Source organism: Salvelinus fontinalis, chromosome 15 (genome assembly GCF_029448725.1).
Source record: "Salvelinus fontinalis isolate EN_2023a chromosome 15, ASM2944872v1, whole genome shotgun sequence".
NCBI classification, from domain to species: domain Eukaryota; kingdom Metazoa; phylum Chordata; class Actinopteri; order Salmoniformes; family Salmonidae; genus Salvelinus; species Salvelinus fontinalis.
The window spans coordinates 5,429,545-5,450,553 of record NC_074679.1 but is presented as its reverse complement, the minus strand read 5'-3'; the positions used below and the strand labels follow the sequence as shown (position 1 = coordinate 5,450,553).

Genomic DNA, 21,009 nt, shown 5'->3' with positions numbered 1-21,009 from the left:
GAAGGTTCACCTTCTAACAGGACAACGGCCCTAAGCACACAGCCAAAACATTGTAGAAGTGGCTTCGGGACAAGTCTCTGAATGTCCTTGAGTAGCCCAGCCAGAACCCGGACTTGAACCCAATCGAACATCTCTGGAGAGACCTGAAAATAGCTGTGCAGCGACGCTCCCCATCCAACCTGACAGAGCTTGAGAGGATCTGCTGAGAAGAATGGGAGAAACTCCCCAAATACAGGTGTGCCAAGCTTGTAGCATCATACCCAAGAAGACTCAAGGCTGTTATCGCTGCCAAAGGTGCTTCAACAAAGTACTGAGTAAAGGGTCTGAAAACTTACAGTACCAGTCAAAAGTTTGGACTCCTACTCATTCAAGGGTTTCTCTATTTTTTTTTTAAATATTTTTTTTACATTGTAGAATGATAGTGAAGACATCAAAACTATGAAATAACACATATGGAATCATGTAGTAACCAAAAAGGTGTTAAACAAATTAAAATATATTTTATCGTCTTCTGGTTCTGTATATAAATAACAAACATATTTCCACTATCCGGGATATCTGACAAAAATGTATTTTATTTTAATAGTTAAATGATTACAATCCCCCATCCCTACTTTGGGTTTATGAGGGGGGGAACAAAAGCTGATTTAAAACAATCTGTTGGAAAGTGCACAGCAGGAAGAGGATACTGGCACTGTATATAGACCCAGCCCTGTACCGCCAGGATCTGGGGCCTCCAGCAGGTTTAACAGGACTTAAGAGCTTCTGATCTGGTTTATATGTCCATTTAGTCAGGAGAGACGTAGGCTTTATCACAGCAGGCAACCAGCAAGGCATAATAATGTAGTCTACAGACCAGTCAGCTCAGAGAATATTAAGACGAGGTCTTTTCATGGCGACGTGGTTCCTACCAATCCGCTGTATATCAGAGGCGTAATACTGTGCCTTTATTGTGTCTCTGTTGTACACACTAGTATTCTGAAGTCATTGTAACCGTCTCCTCTCCCTCCCTGTATCAGCCGTGACAAGCTGTGGATCTGTATGGAGTACTGTGGAGGAGGATCTCTACAGGACATATATCACGGTGTGTTGTTATTCTGCTCATATCGCTCTCGTTTCTCTTTTTTTTTAACGTTTTAATCATTTAGCAGACGCTCTTATTCAGAGCCACTTACAGTAGCAAATTATGGTTAAGTGGATTGCTCAAGGGCACATCTGCAGGTTTTTCACCTAGTCGGCTCGGGGATTTGAACCAGCGTGTCTTTGGTTACTGGCTCAACGCTCTTAACCGCTCTCTCTCGCTCTCGCTGTCTCTCTCGCTCTCGCTGTCTCTCTCGCTGTTTCTCTCGCTGTCTCTCTCGCTCTCGCTCTCGCTCTCTCTCTCGCTGTCTCTCTCGCTCTCTCTCTCGCTCTCGCTCTCGCTCTCTCTCTCGCTGTCTCTCTCGCTCTCTCTCTCTCTCTCTCGCTGTCTCTCTCTCTGTCTCTCTCTCTCTCTGTCGCTGTCTCGGGTTCTGTGTAGGCCAGTCAAGTTCTTCCACACCGATCTCGACAAGCCATTTCTTTATGCACCTTGCTTTATGTATGGTGGTATTGTCATTCTGAAACAGGAAAGGGCTTTCCCCAGATTGTTGCCACAAAGTTGTAAAAACAGAATCATCTAGAATGTCATGGTATGCTGTAGCGGTAAGATTTACCTTCCCTGGAACTAAGGGGCCCGAACCATGAAAAACAGCCCCAGACCATTATTCCTCCTCCACCAAACTTTACAGTTGGCACTATGCTATGGTGCAGGTAGTGTTCTCCTGGCATCCGCCGAACCCAGATTCACCCGTCGGTCTGCCAGGTGGTGATTCATGATTCATCACTCCGGAGAATGCTTTTCCACTCCTTCAGAGTCCAATGGCGGCGAGCTTGACACCACTCCAGCCGGCGCTTGGCATTGCGCATGGTGATCTTAGGTTTGTATGCGGCTGCTCGGCCATGGAAACCCATTTCATGAAGCTCCTGACAAACAGTTATTGTGCTGACATTGCTTCCAGAGGCAGTTTGGAACTCTGTAGTGAGTGTTACAACCGAGGACAGAAAAAAAAAATCAGCACTCGGCGGTTCCGTTCTGTTAGCTTGTGTGGTCTACCACTTCACGACTGTGCTGTGGTTGCTCCTAGACGTTTCCACTTCACAATAACAGCACTTAGTGTTGAATGGGGCAGCTCTAGCAGCTCTAGCAGGGCAGACATTTGTCTAACTGACTCTGTGACTTTCAACATGCATGGCTGTGTGCTCGGTCATTTTATACACCTGTCTGTAACGGGTGTGGCTGAAAAAGCTGAATCCACTAATTTAAAGGGGTGTCCACATACTTTTGGTATATACTGTGTATAATAAACTGTAGAAATGGCTTTTGGGGCACCAGCAGAATAACCATCATGTTTTAATTTCCCAGTGACGGGGCCTCTGTCAGAGCCTCAGATAGCCTACGTCTGCAGAGAGACCATACAGGTAATTACACTTAGTTCAACCCTCTTAGGGCCAGTTTTCTGGACATAGATTCAGCCGACTCCTGCAGCCGTCTCAGAGTAGCTGTACTGATTTTAAGGATCAGAGTTTTTCCTTTTAGATCACAATGAATGACCTGATCCTAGATCACAATGAATGAGGTTATATGGACGAGAAGGACCTGATCCTAGATCATAATGAATGAGGTATTATGGACAGGGAGGACCTGATCCTAGATCACAATGAATGAGGTTTAATGGACAAGGAGGACCTGATCTTGGATCAGTGCTTGATGCCTGATACATAAGAAATAGGCCTAGATTTAATCTAGATCCAGGAAACCAGCTCTAGTTAGACACTAACTCTCTTTACTCTTCAGGATGTGTCCCAACGTTGGCCATTTGCAGCCCAGTCTCACATGACTCTTTTTCCATTCACAGGGTTTGGGATACCTACACAGCAAGGGGAAGATGCACCGTGACATCAAGGTATGGCACCATCCGCGTTCTATCTGTCTTCTACAGACTGGCTCACGAAACGTCACTGCTAGTTCATAATGAAGGGAAAGCGGAAGGCCTTGTCTGTCTGTTCTCACACCTTCCTCTTCGCTGCAGACAGAGGTGTGACTTACGTTGTAAGAACACACAGTCTACAATCTTAACCCCTCGTGCCGATGCTGTAATTGTTTTATTTTTTTATTACCTTTTTATTTAACTCTGCGAGTCAGTTAAGAACAAATTCTTATTTTCAATGACGGCCTACCTGGGAACAGTGGGTTAACTGCCCTTGTTCAGGGGCAGAACGACAGATTTTTACCTTGTCAACTCGGGGATTTGATCTGGCAACCTTTCGGTTACTAGTCCAACGCTCTAACCACTCGGCTACATGAGAAGCATGGTGTCATGTAATCTCTGCAGAGTGAGTGAAAGTGACAGGAAGAACGAGTGGCTGGCTAACTGGGGGGTATGGCGTAGTGTACTGGGGGGTATGGCGTAGTGTACTGGGGGGTATGGCGTAGTGGGGGGTATGGCGTAGTGTACTGGGGGGTATGGCGTAGTGGGGGGTATGGCGTAGTGTACTGGGGGGGTATGGCGTAGTGGGGGGTATGGCGTAGTGTACTGGGGGGGTATGGCGTAGTGGGGGGTATGGCGTAGTGTACTGGGGGGGTATGGCGTAGTGTACTGGGGGGGTATGGCGTAGTGTACTGGGGGGGTATGGCGTAGTGTACTGGGGGGTATGGCGTAGTGTACTGGGGGGTATGGCGTAGTGTACTGGGGGGTATGGCGTAGTGTACTGGGGGGTATGGCGTAGTGTACTGGGGGGTATGGCGTAGTGTACTGGGGGGTATGGCGTAGTGTACTGGGGGGTATGGCGTAGTGTACTGGGGGGTATGGCGTAGTGTACTGGGGGGTATGGCGTAGTGTACTGGGGGGTATGGCGTAGTGTACTGGGGGGTATGGCGTAGTGTACTGGGGGGTATGGCGTACTGGGGGGTATGGCGTAGTGTACTGGGGGGTATGGCGTAGTGGGGGGTATGGCGTGGTGTACTGGGGGGGTATGGCGTGGTGTACTGGGGGGGTATGGCGTGGTGTACTGGGGGGGTATGGCGTGGTGTACTGGGGGGGTATGGCGTAGTGTACTGGGGGGGTATGGCGTAGTGTACTGGGGGGGTATGGCGTAGTGTACTGGGGGGGTATGGCGTAGTGTACTGGGGGGGTATGGCGTAGTGTACTGGGGGGGTATGGCGTAGTGTACTGGGGGGGTATGGCGTAGTGTACTGGGGGGGTATGGCGTAGTGTACTGGGGGGGTATGGCGTAGTGTACTGGGGGGGTATGGCGTAGTGTACTGGGGGGGTATGGCGTAGTGTACTGGGGGGGTATGGCGTAGTGTACTGGGGGGGTATGGCGTAGTGTACTGGGGGTTGCATGTGACTGATTTTGTCAGACAGCACAGGCAGTATCTCTGTCATCAAATAAAACAAATGTCATATTTTATTAATGTGAATAAATGATGGTTAATACCATCATGGGACGTGTATTAATTGTTTTATTCTGTGTAAACAGCATTCAACTCAAATAATCAAAACCGACATCGGGGGAAAAATATATATATATTTTTTAAACAAATCGAACAGAAACCGAACCGACTTCAAAAAGCACAAATCACTCAGCACTATTAGACATCAAACGGAAGAAAACGGACTGAAACGGAGGCGTTACCTGGGCTTATCCAATAAGAAACACAGTTTTACAGTTGTGTTTCTGTGCCCTGCTGCCCACGAGCCATTTCATAATAGCTGTTCTCTTGTGGTGTTAGCAGAGGATCTCTCAGCTTTACCATCGTACACACAGTCGTTTCCTGTTTCTGCTGTCTCTGTGCGCTCTCTCTCTCTCACACACACACACACACACACACACACACACACACACACACACACACACACACACACACACACACACACACAATTCAAAGAGCTTTATTGGCATGGGAAACAAATTTTTACATTGCCAAAGCAAGTAAACTTATCAAATTTTTACATTGCCAAAGCAAGTAAACTTATCAAATTTTTACATTGCCAAAGCAAGTAAACTTATCTGCTCTCTCTACCAATCTTTCTCGCCCTCTCTTTTGCTCTCTCCTTTCGCTCCATCTCTCCTCTCACTTTCTCTCTGTGCTCTCTCGCCCTCTTCTCCTCTCTTTCTCTCTGTGCTCTCTCGCCCTCTCTCTTTCTCTCTCTGTCTGATCTCTCTCGCCCTCTCCTCTCTCCTCCTCTCTGTGCTCTCTCTCGCCCTCTCTTCTCCTCTCTCTCTCTCTCTCTGATCTCTCACGCCCTCTTCACCTCTCTCTCTCTCTCCTCTTTCTCTCACTACAGAATGCAGCCAGACACAGCTGTCAATAAAATCCAACCCCGCCACCACAATACCAACTCCCTCACTATAGTTTTGCCCCACAGTCAAAATACAATACCTGCTAGCTACACGATTACAATCGCTTTTTCGCAACCAGTCAAAGATGAAATAACACCACACATTTCCTGATTCCACAAAATCACTATCTTTGTTTTGATCAGCAATTCTAAGTTCTGTAGCGCGATGGAACTTTCCGGCTGAGAGACTAACGGTCTGTTGTTTTGGCTTCTTCTCTTCAGGGTGCTAATATCCTCTTAACAGACAACGGGGATGTGAAACTGGGTGAGCTATTCATCCTGTTTGAAGACCTGTAAAGGTCGATCTCGTGACCCTCGGCTGTGTTCATGTGTTTATATAATCTGAAAGGACCTGTCACTTGTTGTTCCAGCTGATTTTGGAGTAGCAGCCAAAATAACAGCCACCATTGCCAAGAGGAAGTCCTTCATCGGGACTCCTTACTGGTGAGTCTTTCTCTGAGACGGTCCTCTGTCGGGACTCCTTACTGGTGAGTCTTTCTCTGAGACGGTCCTCCGTCGGGACTCCTTACTGGTGAGTCTTTCTCGGAGACGGTCCTCTGTCGGGACTCCTTACTGGTGAGTCTTTCTCTGAGACGGTCCTCCGTCGGGACTCCTTACTGGTGAGTCTTTCTCTGAGACGGTCCTCTGTCGGGACTCTTTACTGGTGAGTCTTTCTCTGAGACGGTCCTCTGTCGGGACTCTTTACTGGTGAGTCTTTCTCTGAGACGGTCCTCCGTCGGGACTCCTTACTGGTGAGTCTTTCTCTGAGACGGTCCTCTGTCGGGACTCCTTACTGGTGAGTCTTTCTCTGAGACGGTCCTCTGTCGGGACTCCTTACTGGTGAGTCTTTCTCTGAGACGGTCCTCCGTCGGGACTCCTTACTGGTGAGTCTTTCTCTGAGGCTGTTTGTCCCAAAATGGCTACCTGTTCCCATTATAGTGAACTACTTTTATAGGGTGCCATTCGGGACACCGCCTTTCTCTCCATCCCTCCCCACCCACAGGAGGCAGCAGTGTGATCATTTAACTACCCCACAGGAGGCAGCAGTGTGATAATTTAACTACCCCACAGGAGGCAGCAGTGTGATCATTTAACTACCCCACAGGAGGCAGCAGTGTGATCATTTAACTACCCCACAGGAGGCAGCAGTATGATCATTTAACTACCCCACAGGAGGCAGCAGTGTGATCATTTAACTACCCCACAGGAGGCAGCAGTGTGATCATTTAACTACCCCACAGGAGGCAGCAGTGTGATCATTTAACTACCCCACATGGGGGCAGCAGTGTGATCATTTAACTACCCCACAGGAGGCAGCAGTGTGATCATTTAACTACCCCACAGGAGGCAGCAGTGTGATCATTTAACTACCCCACAGGAGGCAGCAGTGTGATCATTTAACTACCCCACAGGAGGCAGCAGTGTGATCATTTAACTACCCCACAGGAGGTAGCAGTGAGTTGTATAATATGTCTGTTATCTGTCCAGGATGGGTATAATATGTCTGTTATCTGTCCAGGATGGCCCCAGAGGTAGCAGTGAGATGTGTAATATGTCTGTTATCTGTCCAGGATGGCCCCAGAGGTAGCAGTGAGATGTATAATATGTCTGTTATCTGTCCAGGATGGCCCCAGGGGTAGCAGTGAGATGTATAATATGTCTGTTATCTGTCCAGGATGGCCCCAGAGGTAGCAGTGAGATGTATAATATGTCTGTTATCTGTCCAGGATGGCCCCAGAGGTAGCAGTGAGATGTATAATATGTCTGTTATCTGTCCAGGATGGCACCAGAGGTAGCAGTGAGATGTATAATATGTCTGTTATCTGTCCAGGATGGCACCAGAGGTAGCAGTGAGATGTATAATATGTCTGTTATCTGTCCAGGATGGCCCCAGGGGTAGCAGTGAGATGTATAATATGTCTGTTATCTGTCCAGGATGGCACCAGAGGTAGCAGTGAGTTGTATAATATGTCTGTTATCTGTCCAGGATGGTAGCAGTGAGTTGTATAATATGTCTGTTATCTGTCCAGGATGGCCCCAGAGGTAGCAGTGAGATGTATAATATGTCTGTTATCTGTCCAGGATGGCACCAGAGGTAGCAGTGAGATGTATAATATGTCTGTTATCTGTCCAGGATGGCCCCAGAGGTAGCAGTGAGATGTATAATATGTCTGTTATCTGTCCAGGATGGCCCCAGAGGTAGCAGTGAGATGTATAATATGTCTGTTATCTGTCCAGGATGGGTATAATATGTCTGTTATCTGTCCAGGATGGCCCCAGAGGTAGCAGTGAGTTGTATAATATGTCTGTTATCTGTCCAGGATGGCCCCAGAGGTAGCAGTGAGATGTATAATATGTCTGGTATCTGTCCAGGATGGCCCCAGAGGTAGCAGTGAGATGTATAATATGTCTGTTATCTGTCCAGGATGGCCCCAGGGGTAGCAGTGAGTTGTATAATATGTCTGTTATCTGTCCAGGATGGCACCAGAGGTAGCAGTGAGATGTATAATATGTCTGTTATCTGTCCAGGATGGCCCCAGGGGTAGCAGTGAGTTGTATAATATGTCTGTTATCTGTCCAGGATGGCCCCAGAGGTAGCAGTGAGATGTATAATATGTCTGGTATCTGTCCAGGATGGGTATAATATGTCTGTTATCTGTCCAGGATGGCACCAGAGGTAGCAGTGAGTTGTATAATATGTCTGTTATCTGTCCAGGATGGCCCCAGAGGTAGCAGTGAGTTGTATAATATGTCTGTTATCTGTCCAGGATTGTAGCAGTGAGATGTATAATATGTCTGTTATCTGTCCAGGATGGCCCCAGAGGTAGCAGTGAGATGTATAATATGTCTGTTATCTGTCCAGGATGGCCCCAGGGGTAGCAGTGAGTTGTATAATATGTCTGTTATCTGTCCAGGATGGCCCCAGAGGTAGCAGTGAGATGTATAATATGTCTGTTATCTGTCCAGGATGGGTATAATATGTCTGTTATCTGTCCAGGATGGCCCCAGAGGTAGCAGTGAGATGTATAATATGTCTGGTATCTGTCCAGGATGGGTATAATATGTCTGTTATCTGTCCAGGATGGCCCCAGAGGTAGCAGTGAGATGTATAATATGTCTGTTATCTGTCCAGGATGGCCCCAGAGGTAGCAGTGAGATGTATAATATGTCTGTTATCTGTCCAGGATGGCCCCAGAGGTAGCAGTGAGATGTATAATATGTCTGTTATCTGTCCAGGATGGCCCCAGAGGTAGCAGTGAGATGTATAATATGTCTGGTATCTGTCCAGGATGGCCCCAGAGGTAGCAGTGAGATGTATAATATGTCTGTTATCTGTCCAGGATGGCCCCAGAGGTAGCAGTGAGATGTATAATATGTCTGTTATCTGTCCAGGATGGCCCCAGAGGTAGCAGTGAGATGTATAATATGTCTGTTATCTGTCCAGGATGGCCCCAGAGGTAGCAGTGAGATGTATAATATGTCTGGTATCTGTCCAGGATGGCCCCAGAGGTAGCAGTGAGATGTATAATATGTCTGTTATCTGTCCAGGATGGCTCCAGAGGTAGCAGTGAGATGTATAATATGTCTGTTATCTGTCCAGGATGGCCCCAGAGGTAGCAGTGAGATGTATAATATGTCTGTTATCTGTCCAGGATGGCACCAGAGGTAGCAGTGAGTTGTATAATATGTCTGTTATCTGTCCAGGATGGTAGCAGTGAGTTGTATAATATGTCTGTTATCTGTCCAGGATGGCACCAGAGGTAGCAGTGAGTTGTATAATATGTCTGTTATCTGTCCAGGATGGTAGCAGTGAGTTGTATAATATGTCTGTTATCTGTCCAGGATGGCCCCAGAGGTAGCAGTGAGATGTATAATATGTCTGTTATCTGTCCAGGATGGCCCCAGAGGTAGCAGTGAGATGTATAATATGTCTGTTATCTGTCCAGGATGGCCCCAGAGGTAGCAGTGAGATGTATAATATGTCTGTTATCTGTCCAGGATGGCCCCAGAGGTAGCAGTGAGATGTATAATATGTCTGTTATCTGTCCAGGATGGCCCCAGAGGTAGTAGTGAGATGTAAAATATGTCTGTTATCTGTCCAGGATGGCCCCAGGGGTAGCAGTGAGATGTATAATATGTCTGTTATCTGTCCAGGATGGCCCCAGGGGTAGCAGTGAGATGTGTAATATGTCTGTTATCTGTCCAGGATGGCCCCAGAGGTAGCAGTGAGATGTGTAATATGTCTGTTATCTGTCCAGGATGGCCCCAGAGGTAGCAGTGAGATGTATAATATGTCTGTTATCTGTCCAGGATTGTAGCAGTGAGATGTATAATATGTCTGTTATCTGTCCAGGATGGCCCCAGAGGTAGCAGTGAGATGTATAATATGTCTGTTATCTGTCCAGGATGGTAGCAGTGAGTTGTATAATATGTCTGTTATCTGTCCAGGATGGCCCCAGAGGTAGCAGTGAGATGTGTAATATGTCTGTTATCTGTCCAGGATGGCCCCAGAGGTAGCAGTGAGATGTATAATATGTCTGTTATCTGTCCAGGATGGCCCCAGAGGTAGCAGTGAGATGTGTAATATGTCTGTTATCTGTCCAGGATGGCCCCAGAGGTAGCAGTGAGATGTATAATATGTCTGTTATCTGTCCAGGATGGCCCCAGAGGTAGCAGTGAGATGTATAATATGTCTGTTATCTGTCCAGGATGGCCCCAGAGGTAGCAGTGAGATGTATAATATGTCTGGTATCTGTCCAGGATGGGTATAATATGTCTGTTATCTGTCCAGGATGGCCCCAGAGGTAGCAGTGAGATGTATAATATGTCTGGTATCTGTCCAGGATGGGTATAATATGTCTGTTATCTGTCCAGGATGGCCCCAGAGGTAGCAGTGAGATGTATAATATGTCTGTTATCTGTCCAGGATGGGTATAATATGTCTGTTATCTGTCCAGGATGGCCCCAGAGGTAGCAGTGAGTTGTATAATATGTCTGTTATCTGTCCAGGATGGTAGCAGTGAGTTGTATAATATGTCTGTTATCTGTCCAGGATGGCCCCAGAGGTAGCAGTGAGATGTATAATATGTCTGTTATCTGTCCAGGATGGCCCCAGAGGTAGCAGTGAGATGTATAATATGTCTGTTATCTGTCCAGGATGGCCCCAGAGGTAGCAGTGAGATGTATAATATGTCTGGTATCTGTCCAGGATGGCCCCAGAGGTAGCAGTGAGATGTATAATATGTCTGTTATCTGTCCAGGATGGCCCCAGGGGTAGCAGTGAGATGTATAATATGTCTGGTATCTGTCCAGGATGGGTATAATATGTCTGTTATCTGTCCAGGATGGCACCAGAGGTAGCAGCGGTAGAGAAGAACGGAGGTTACAACCAGCTGTGTGACATCTGGGCCGTGGGCATCACCTCCATAGAACTGGCCGAGCTGCAGCCTCCTATGTTTGACCTGCACCCAATGAGGTACTGTTCTTGATCCACTTCCTCGTTTATCAGCCAATCGGGGCTGACTCTGCCATCCACTTCCTCACTCATCAACTAATCAGTGCTGTTTCTGCTCCACTTCCTAACACATCAGCCAATCAGTGCTCTTGCTGCTCCACTTCCTAACACATCAGCCAATCAGTGCTCTTGCTGCTCCACTTCCTAACACATCAGCCAATCAGTGCTGTTGCTGCTCCACTTCCAAACACATCAGCCAATCAGTGCTGTTGCTGCTCCACTTCCTAACACATCAGCCAATCAGTGCTGTTGCTGCTCCACTTCCTAACACATCAGCCAATCAGTGCTGTTGCTGCTCCACATCCTCATCACCCTTGGAGGTGTTGTCAGAAAGCGGATGTTGCCTGTTTTCAGGGATACATTATTTTCCCCTGAAAAGCGGAAGAGGAGACTCGGCTCAGGCGTCTCTTTACGTCTGTTACGTTCATTTCTTCCTCATATCAGCCAATGAGTGCTGCTCCTGTCCGCCACTTCCATACACACGTCATCCACCAATCAACTGCTGTATCTGCCCCAATTCATCACCCATCTAATAATCCGGTTCTGTGTCAGATTTATCCAATTCCTGCTTTTTCTATTCTGATAATGTTCCTGCTGTTCTCTGATCTGATTCAATTAACATTACAGGGGGTCGAGTTTCCCCAAAATGTTGTAGCATTAAGATCGCTAATGCCTACCATTGGCCCTTAAGACGATCTTAATGCTAGGAAGGTTTTTTTGGGGGAAACTCACCCCGGGACATTTTCTTAAAGTCTCCGAACACTGGTGGTTAAGTAATGAGACTGTTATATAACACGATTTGATGTGTTGTATTCCAGGGCCTTGTTTCTCATGTCAAAGAGCAGCTTTCAACCTCCCAAGCTGAAAGATAAAGTTAAATGGTGAGTACAGTACACCTGTGACCTGGAACAAATACCCCCTAATGCCCCCCCCCCCCCCCCCCCCCCCCCGCTGCAGTCAGTAACTGTTTCCCTCCCCCTCCAGGTCCACAGCCTTCCATAACTTTGTGAAAGTCTCTCTGACCAAGAACCCAAAGAAGAGACCGACAGCAGAGAAGCTCCTATCGGTAACCAACTGACACATCCTCATTTGAAAGTGCTTCTTGGTTGAGGAATAGGGTCGGAGGAAACCAGCTTAGGACAGTCTAATTAATCAAGTTGTTAATAATTACAAATGTTCTGGATCGTTAGGGTTGACAAGGCTCTTCCTCTGAGATGTACAAGGTGTTAATGATAGTGAAAAGGAAAGTGTTCCTCTCTTGTTTCTCGTGGTTCTGGACTGTCAGAGGTTGATCCTAGTTAATAGTTAATAGTCCATTTTAAAAGCTGCTATTCAGAGCATTAGTGTGCAGGCCATCTTGTGTTATTGTCACAAGATCACTAATAAAGCTTGTCTGTCCCCCTTTGTCTGTCTGTCTCTCCCCCCCATCTGTCTGTCTCTCCCCCCCATCTGTCTGTCTCTCCCCCCATCTGTCTGTCTCTCCCCCCATCTGTCTGTCTCTTCCCCCATCTGTCTGTCTCTCCCCCCATCTGTCTGTCTCTCCCCCCATCGGTCTGTCTCTCCCCCCATCTGTCTGTCTCTCCCCCATCTGTCTGTCTCTCCCCCCCATCTGTCTGTCTCTCCCCCCATCTGTCTGTCTCTCCCCCCATCTGTCTGTCTCTCCCCCCATCTGTCTGTCTCTTCCCCCATCTGTCTGTCTCTCCCCCCATCTGTCTGTCTCTCCCCCCATCTGTCTGTCTCTCCCCCCATCTGTCTGTCTCTCCCCCCCTCTGTCTGTCTCCCCCCCATCTGTCTGTCTCCCCCCCATCTGTCTGTCTCTCCCCCCCATCTGTCTGTCTCTCCCCCCCATCTGTCTGTCTCTCCCCCCATCTGTCTGTCTCTCCCCCCCATCTGTCTGTCTCTCCCCCCCATCTGTCTGTCTCTCCCCCCCCATCTGTCTGTCTCTCCCCCCATCTGTCTGTCTCTCCCCCCCATCTGTCTGTCTCTCCCCCCCATCTGTCTGTCTCTCCCCCCCATCTGTCTGTCTCTCCCCCCCCATCTGTCTGTCTCTCCCCCCCATCTGTCTGTCTCTCCCCCCCCATCTGTCTGTCTCTCCCCCCCATCTGTCTGTCTCTCCCCCCCATCTGTCTGTCTCTCCCCCCCCATCTGTCTGTCTCTCCCCCCCATCTGTCTGTCTCTCCCCCCCATCTGTCTGTCTCTCCCCCCCATCTGTCTGTCTCTCCCCCCCATCTGTCTGTCTCTCCCCCCCATCTGTCTGTCTCTCCCCCCATCTGTCTGTCTCTCCCCCCCATCTGTCTGTCTCTCCCCCCATCTGTCTGTCTCTCCCCCCATCTGTCTGTCTCTCCCCCCATCTGTCTGTCTCTCCCCCCATCTGTCTGTCTCTCCCCCCATCTGTCTGTCTCTCCCCCCATCTGTCTGTCTCTCCCCCCATCTGTCTGTCTCTCCCCCCATCTGTCTGTCTCTCCCCCCCATCTGTCTGTCTCTCCCCCCCATCTGTCTGTCTCTCCCCCCCATCTGTCTGTCTCTCCACCCCTTCTGTCTGTCTCTCCACCCCTTCTGTCTGTCTCTCCACCCCTTCTGTCTGTCTCTCCCCCCCTTCTGTCTGTCTCTCCCCCCCTTCTGTCTGTCTCTCCCCCCCTTCTGTCTGTCTCTCCCCCCCTTCTGTCTGTCTCTCCCCCTCTCTCCCCCCCGTCTGTCTCTCCCCCATCTGTCTGTCTCTCCACCCCATCTGTCTGTCTCTCCACCCCTTCTGTCTGTCTCTCCACCCCTTCTGTCTGTCTCTCCACCCCTTCTGTCTGTCTCTCCACCCCTTCTGTCTGTCTCTCCCCCCCGGTCTGTCTCTCCCCCTCTCTCCCCCCCCGTCTGTCTCTCCCCCATCTGTCTGTCTCTCCCCCCCCATCTGTCTGTCCCCCCCCCCATCTGTCTGTCTCTCCCCCCCATCTGTCTGTCTCTCCCCCCCATCTGTCTGTCTCTCCCCCCATCTGTCTGTCTCTCCCCCCCATCTGTCTGTCTCTCCCCCCCATCTGTCTGTCTCTCCCCCCATCTGTCTCTCTCCCCCCCATCTGTCTGTCTCTCCCCCCCATCTGTCTGTCTCTCCCCCCCATCTGTCTGTCTCTCCCCCCCATCTGTCTGTCTCTCCCCCCATCTGTCTGTCTCTCCCCCCATCTGTCTGTCTCTCCCCCCATCTGTCTGTCTCTCCCCCCATCTGTCTGTCTCTCCCCCCATCTGTCTGTCTCTCCCCCCATCTGTCTGTCTCTCCCCCCATCTGTCTGTCTCTCCCCCCATCTGTCTGTCTCTCCCCCCATCTGTCTGTCTCTCCCCCCATCTGTCTGTCTCTCCCCCCATCTGTCTGTCTCTCCCCCCATCTGTCTGTCTCTCCCCCCATCTGTCTGTCTCTCCCCCCCATCTGTCTGTCTCTCCACCCCTTCTGTCTGTCTCTCCACCCCATCTGTCTGTCTCTCTCCCCCATCTGTCTGTCTCTCCACCCCTTCTGTCTGTCTCTCCACCCCTTCTGTCTGTCTCTCTCCCCCCCGTCTGTCTGTCTCTCTCTCTCCCCCCCGTCTGTCTCTCCCCCATCTGTCTGTCTCTCCCCCATCTGTCTGTCTCTCCCCCCATCTGTCTGTCTCTCCCCCCATCTGTCTGTCTCTCCCCCATCTGTCTCTCTCCCCCCATCTGTCTCTCTCCCCCCATCTGTCTGTCTCTCTCCCCCCATCTGTCTGTCTCTCCCCCCATCTGTCTGTCTCTCCCCCCATCTGTCTGTCTCTCCCCCCATCTGTCTGTCTCTCCACCCCTTCTGTCTGTCTCTCCACCCCTTCTGTCTGTCTCTCCACCCCTTCTGTCTGTCTCTCCACCCCTTCTGTCTGTCTCTCCACCCCTTCTGTCTGTCTCTCCACCCCTTCTGTCTGTCTCTCCACCCCTTCTGTCTGTCTCCCCCCCCCCCCCCCCGTCTGTCTGTCTCTCCCCCCCCCGTCTGTCTGTCTCCCTCCCCCCCGTCTGTCTGTCTCCCTCCCCCCCGTCTGTCTTTCTCCCTCCCCCCCCGTCTGTCTTTCTCCCCCCCCCCGTCTGTCTTTCTCCCTCCCCCCCGTCTGTCTTTCTCCCCCCCCCCGTCTGTCTGTCTCTCTCCCCCCCCCCGTCTGTCTGTCTCTCTCCCCCCCCGTCTGTCTGTCTCTCTCCCCCCCCCCGTCTGTCTGTCTCTCTCCCCCCCCCCCGTCTGTCTGTCTCTCTCCCCCCCCGTCTGTCTGTCTCTCTCCCCCCCCCGTCTGTCTGTCTCTCTCCCCCCCCGTCTGTCTGTCTCTCTCCCCCCCCGTCTGTCTGTCTCTCTCCCCCCCCCGTCTGTCTCTCTCCCCCCCCCGTCTGTCTCTCTCCCCCCCCCGTCTGTCTGTCTCTCTCCCCCCCCCGTCTGTCTGTCTCTCTCCCCCCCCGTCTGTCTGTCTCTCTCCCCCCCCGTCTGTCTGTCTCTCTCCCCCCCCGTCTGTCTGTCTCTCTCCCCCCCCGTCTGTCTGTCTCTCTCCCCCCCCCCGTCTGTCTGTCTCCCCCCCGTCCCGTCCCCCCGTCTGTCTGTGTTGCAGCATTTGTTTATAGATCAGACAGGGCTGACCAGGAGGGTGGCTGTGGAGCTGCTGGACAAGATGAACAACCCTGACAACCACCAACACTTCTCTGAGGCGGACGACGATGACCTGGAGGTAAATAACTACAGCCCTGTCTGTCTGTCTGGGACTAAACTACCCACAGCCCTGTCTGTCTGTCTGGGACTAAACTACCCACAGCCCTGTCTGTCTGGGGCTAAACTACCCACAGCCCTGTCTGTCTGGGGCTAAACTACCCACAGCCCTGTCTGTCTGGGGCTAAACTACCCACAGCCCTGTCTGTCTGGGGCTAAACTACCCACAGCCCTGTCTGTCTGGGGCTAAACTACCCACAGCCCTGTCTGTCTGGGGCTAAACTACCCACAGCCCTGTCTGTCTGGGGCTAAACTACCCACAACCCTGTCTGTCTGGGGCTAAACTACCCACAGCCCTGTCTGTCTGGGGCTAAACTACCCACAGCCCTGTCTGTCTGGGGCTAAACTACCCACAGCCCTGTCTGTCTGGGGCTAAACTACCCACAGCCCTGTCTGTCTGGGGCTAAACTACCCACAGCCCTGTCTGTCTGGGGCTAAACTACCCACAGCCCTGTCTGTCTGGGGCTAAACTACCCACAGCCCTGTCTGTCTGGGGCTAAACTACCCACAGCCCTGTCTGTCTGGGGCTAAACTACCCACAGCCCTGTCTGTCTGGGGCTAAACTACCCACAACCCTGTCTGTCTGGGGCTAAACTACCCACAGCCCTGTCTGTCTGGGGCTAAACTACCCACAGCCCTGTCTGTCTGGGGCTAAACTACCCACAGCCCTGTCTGTCTGGGGCTAAACTACCCACAGCCCTGTCTGTCTGGGGCTAAACTACCCACAGCCCTGTCTGTCTAGGACTAAAACTACCCACAGCCCTGTCTGTCTAGGACTAAAACTACCCACAGCCCTGTCTGTCTGGGGCTAAACTACCCACAGCCCTGTCTGTCTGGGGCTAAACTAACCACAGCCCTGTCTGTCTGGGGCTAAACTACCCACAGCCCTGTCTGTCTGTCTGGGGCTAAACTACCCACAGCCCTGTCTGTCTGTCTGGGGCTAAACTACCCACAGCCCTGTCTGTCTGGGACTAAACTACCCACAGCCCTGTATGTCTGGGGCTAAACTAGCCACAGCCCTGTCTGTCTGGGACTAAACTACCCACAGCCCTGTCTGTCTGGGACTAAACTACCCACAGCCCTGTCTGTCTGGGGCTAAACTACCCACAGCCCTGTCTGGGGCTAAACTACCCACAGCCCTGTCTGGGGCTAAAACTACCCACAGCCCTGTCTGTCTGGGGCTAAACTACCCACAGCCCTGTCTGTCTGGGGCTAAACTACCCACAGCCCTGTCTGTCTGTCTGGGGCTAAACTACCCACAGCCCTGTCTGTCTGTCTGGGGCTAAACTACCCACAGCCCTGTCTGTCTGTCTGGGGCTAAACTACCCACAGCCCTGTCTGTCTGTCTGGGGCTAAACTACCCACAGCCCTGTCTGTCTGTCTGGGGCTAAACTACCCACAGCCCTGTCTGTCTGTCTGGGGCTAAACTACCCACAGCCCTGTCTGTCTGTCTGGGGCTAAACTACCCACAGCCCTGTCTGTCTGTCTGGGGCTAAACTACCCACAGCCCTGTCTGTCTGTCTGGGGCTAAACTACCCACAGCCCTGTCTGTCTGGGACTAAACTACCCACAGCCCTGTCTGTCTGGGGCTAAACTACCCACAGCCCTGTCTGTCTGGGGCTAAACTACCCACAGCCCTGTCTGTCTGGGGCTAAACTACCCACAGCCCTGTCTGTCTGTCTGGGGCTAAACTACCCACAGCCCTGTCTGTCTGTCTGGGGCTAAACTACCCACAGCCCTGTCTGTCTGTCTGGGGCTAAACTACCCACAGCCCTGTCTGTCTGTCTGGGGCTAAACTACCCACAGCCCTGTCTGTCTGTCTGGGGCTAAACTACCCACAGCCCTGTCTGTCTGGGACTAAACTACCCACAGCCCTGTCTGTCTGGGGCTAAACTACCCACAGCCCTGTCTGTCTGGGGCTAAACTACCCACAGCCCTGTCTGTCTGTCTGGGGCTAAACTACCCACAGCCCTGTCTGTCTGTCTGGGGCTAAACTACCCACAGCCCTGTCTGTCTGTCTGGGACTAAACTACCCACAACCCTGTCTGTCTGTCTGGGACTAAAACTAACCACAGCCCTGTCTGTCTGTCTGGGACTAAAACTAACCACAGCCCTGTCTGTCTGTCTGGGGCTAAACTACCCACAGCCCTGTCTGTCTGTCTGGGACTAAAACTAACCACAGCCTTGTCTGTCTGGGGCTAAACTACCCACAGCCCTGTCTGTCTGGGGCTAAACTACCCACAGCCCTGTCTGTCTGTCTGGGACTAAACTACCCACAGCCCTGTCTGTCTGTCTGGGACTAAAACTAACCACAGCCCTGTCTGTCTGTCTGGGACTAAAACTAACCACAGCCCTGTCTGTCTGTCTGGGGATAAAACTAACCACAGCCCTGTCTGTCTGTCTGGGGATAAAACTAACCACAGCCCTGTCTGTCTGTCTGGGACTAAAACTAACCACAGCCCTGTCTGTCTGTCTGGGACTAAAACTAACCACAGCCCTGTCTGTCTGTCTGGGGATAAAACTACCCACAGCCCTGTCTGTCTGTCTGTCTGGGGATAAAACTACCCACAGCCCTGTCTGTCTGTCTGTCTGGGGATAAAACTACCCACAGCCCTGTCTGTCTGTCTGTCTGGGGCTAAAATGGCTCCCTATTCCCATATACTGTGCATCTCTATAATAATCTCTTTCTAACCTTTATGACATTGTTTACTCTTGTGGTGTCGTTATGTATTTACTTTCCGGAAACTATTCAGACCTTTTACCTTTTTATACATTTTGTTACGTTACATCCTGCTTCTAAAATTCATTTTTTTTAAATGCCCAGCGATCTATAAACACAATACCCCATAATGACAAAGCGAAAACAGGTTTTTAAAATTGTTTTCAAATTCATAAAAAATTTAAAATAATAATATCTTATTTACATAAGTATTCAGGCCCTTTGCTATGAGACTAAAAATTGAGTTCAGGTGCATCCTGTTTCCATTGATCATCCTTGAGATGTTTCTACAACATGATTGGAGTCCACCTGTGGGAAATTCAATTGATTGGACATGATTTGGAAAGGCACACACCTGTCTATATATGGTCCCACAGTTGACAGTGCATGTTAAAGTAAAAACCAAGCCATGAGGTCGAAGGAATTATCCGTAGAGCTCCGTGACAGGATTGTGCCGACGCACAAATCTGGCAAAGGGTACCAAAAAATGGCTGCAGCATTGAAGGTCCCCAAGAACAGTTGCCTCCATCATTCTGAAATGGCAGAAGTTTGGAACCACCAAGACTTTTCCTAAAGCTGTCCGCCCGGTCAAACTGAGCATTCGGGGGAGAAGAGCCTTGGTCAGGGAGATGACCAAGAACCCAATGGTCACTCTGACAGAATTCCTCTGTGGAGATGGAAGAACCTTCCAGAAGGACAACCATCTCTGCAGCACTCCAAAAATCAGGCCTTTATGTTAGTGGCCAGACGGAAGTCACTCCTCAGGAAAAGGCACATGACAGCCCGCTTGGAGTTTGCCAAAAGGCACCTATAGGACTCTCAGACCATGAAAAACAAGATTCTCTGGTCTGATGAAACTCTTTGGCCTGAATGCCAAGCATCATGTATGGAGGAAACCTGGCACCATCCCTACGGTGAAGCATGATGGTGTCAGCATCATGCTGTGAGGATGTTTTTCAGTGGCAGAGACTGGGAAACTAGTCAGGACCGAGGGAAAGATTAACAGAGAAAAAATTTGCTCCAAAGTGCTCAGGACCTCAGATTGGGGCGAATGTTCATCTTCCAACAGGACAACGACCCTAAGCACACAGCCAAGACAACGCAGGAGTGCCTTGGGGACAAGTCTCTGAATGTCCTTGAGTGGCCCAGCCAGAGCCCGGACTTGAACCCGATCGAACATCTCTGGAGAGTCCTGAAAATAACTTTGCAGCGTCACTCCCCATCCAACCTGACAGAGCTTGAGAGGATCTGCAGAGAAGAATGGGGAAATACTCCCCAAATACAGTTGTGCCAAGCTTGTAGCGTCATACCCAAGAAGACTTGAGGCTGTAATCACTGCCAAATGTGCTTCAACAAAGTACTGAGTAAAGGGTCTGAATACTTTAATGTGAATGTGATAGTTTGTTATAATTTCTAAAAAACATTTTGCTTTGACATTATGGGGTATTGTTTGTCGATTGATGAGGGAAAACATCCATTTTATAGTACGGCTGTAATGTAACAAAATGTGGAAAAAGGGGTCTGAATAGTTTACGAATCCACTGTGTATATTCTTTCACTTTGAAACGTATCTAATTTTGAAGTCTGTCTACTCTCTTTCTCCCCCTCTTTCTTACCTTGTCCTCTCTCTTCCCTTATCTTTCTCCCCCTCCCTCCTCAGTCTCTTTCAGTAGTGAGACACACCATCCGTTCCATCAACAAACACCCCAGACCAGAGAGAACTCACTCAGAGATCAGCTGTAAGTAACAACAGCCACTCTCCTCTCTTCTCCTTTCTCCTCCTATCCTCTCCTCTCTTCCCCTCTTTCCTCTCCTCCTCTGGTCCTCTCCTCTATTCTCCTCTTTCCTCTCCTCCTCTGGTCCTCTCCTATCTTCTCCTTTCTCCTCCTATCCTCTCCTCTTCCACTCTTTCCTCTCCTCCTCTGGTCCTCTCCTCCTCCTCCGGTCCTCTTCTCCTCCTCCTCCGGTCCTCTTCTCCTCCTCCTCCGGTCCTCTTCTCCTCCTCTGGTCTTCTTCTTCTCCTCTGGTCTTCTTCTTCTCCTCTGGTCTTCTTCTCCTCCTCTGGTCTTCTTCTCCTCCTCTGGTCTTCTTCTCCTCCTCTGGTCTTCTTCTCCTCCTCTGGTCTTCTTCTCCTCCTCTGGTCTTCTTCTCCTCCTCTGGTCCTCTTCTCTTCTGGTCCTCTTCTCTTCTGGTCCTCTTTTCCTCTTCTGGTCTTCTCCTCCTCCTCTTCTGGTCCTCTTCTCCCCTCCTCTGGTCCTCTTCTCCTCTTCTTCTCCTCCGGTCCTCTTCTCCTCTTCTGGTCTTCTCCTCCTCTCCTCCTTTCCTCCTCTGGTCCACTCTTCCTCACCTGGTCCTCTCGTCCTCCTCCTCTGGTCCTCTCCTCCTCCTCCTCTGGTCCTCTCCTCCTCCTCCTCCTCTGGTCCTCTCCTCCTCCTCTGGTCCTCTTCTTGTCCTCTGGTCCTCTCCTCTGGTCCTCTTCTGGACCTCCTCCTCTGGTCCTCTCCTCCTCCTCCTCTGGACCTCCTCCTCTGGTCCTCTCCTCCTCATCCTCCTCCTCTGGACCTCCTCCTCTGGTTCTCCTCCTCCTCCTCCTCCTCTGGTCATCTCCTCCTCCTCTGGACCTCCTCCT

At 50.5% G+C, this 21,009-nt stretch overlaps 1 protein-coding gene across 5 annotated transcripts in view; it reads left to right on the top strand.

Annotated features, from left to right (window-relative positions):
* The window catches only part of map4k5 (mitogen-activated protein kinase kinase kinase kinase 5), a 99,965-nt gene that overhangs the window by 21,167 nt on the left and 57,789 nt on the right, over window positions 1-21,009 (top strand). For 4 of the 5 annotated variants that reach the window (XM_055862516.1, XM_055862519.1, XM_055862517.1 and 1 more), the window contains exons 5-14: window positions 1,020-1,084; window positions 2,444-2,499; window positions 2,937-2,984; window positions 5,646-5,688; window positions 5,795-5,867; window positions 10,768-10,899; window positions 11,757-11,819; window positions 11,923-12,004; window positions 15,507-15,623; window positions 20,041-20,119. In XM_055862516.1, the coding sequence (XP_055718491.1) occupies window positions 1,020-1,084; window positions 2,444-2,499; window positions 2,937-2,984; window positions 5,646-5,688; window positions 5,795-5,867; window positions 10,768-10,899; window positions 11,757-11,819; window positions 11,923-12,004; window positions 15,507-15,623; window positions 20,041-20,119 (758 nt within the window). Of the gene's footprint in view, window positions 1-1,019; window positions 1,085-2,443; window positions 2,500-2,936; window positions 2,985-5,645; window positions 5,689-5,794; window positions 5,868-6,109; window positions 6,308-10,767; window positions 10,900-11,756; window positions 11,820-11,922; window positions 12,005-15,506; window positions 15,624-20,040; window positions 20,120-21,009 lie in introns of those variants that run through there. The other variant, XM_055862520.1, reaches the window with a different exon arrangement.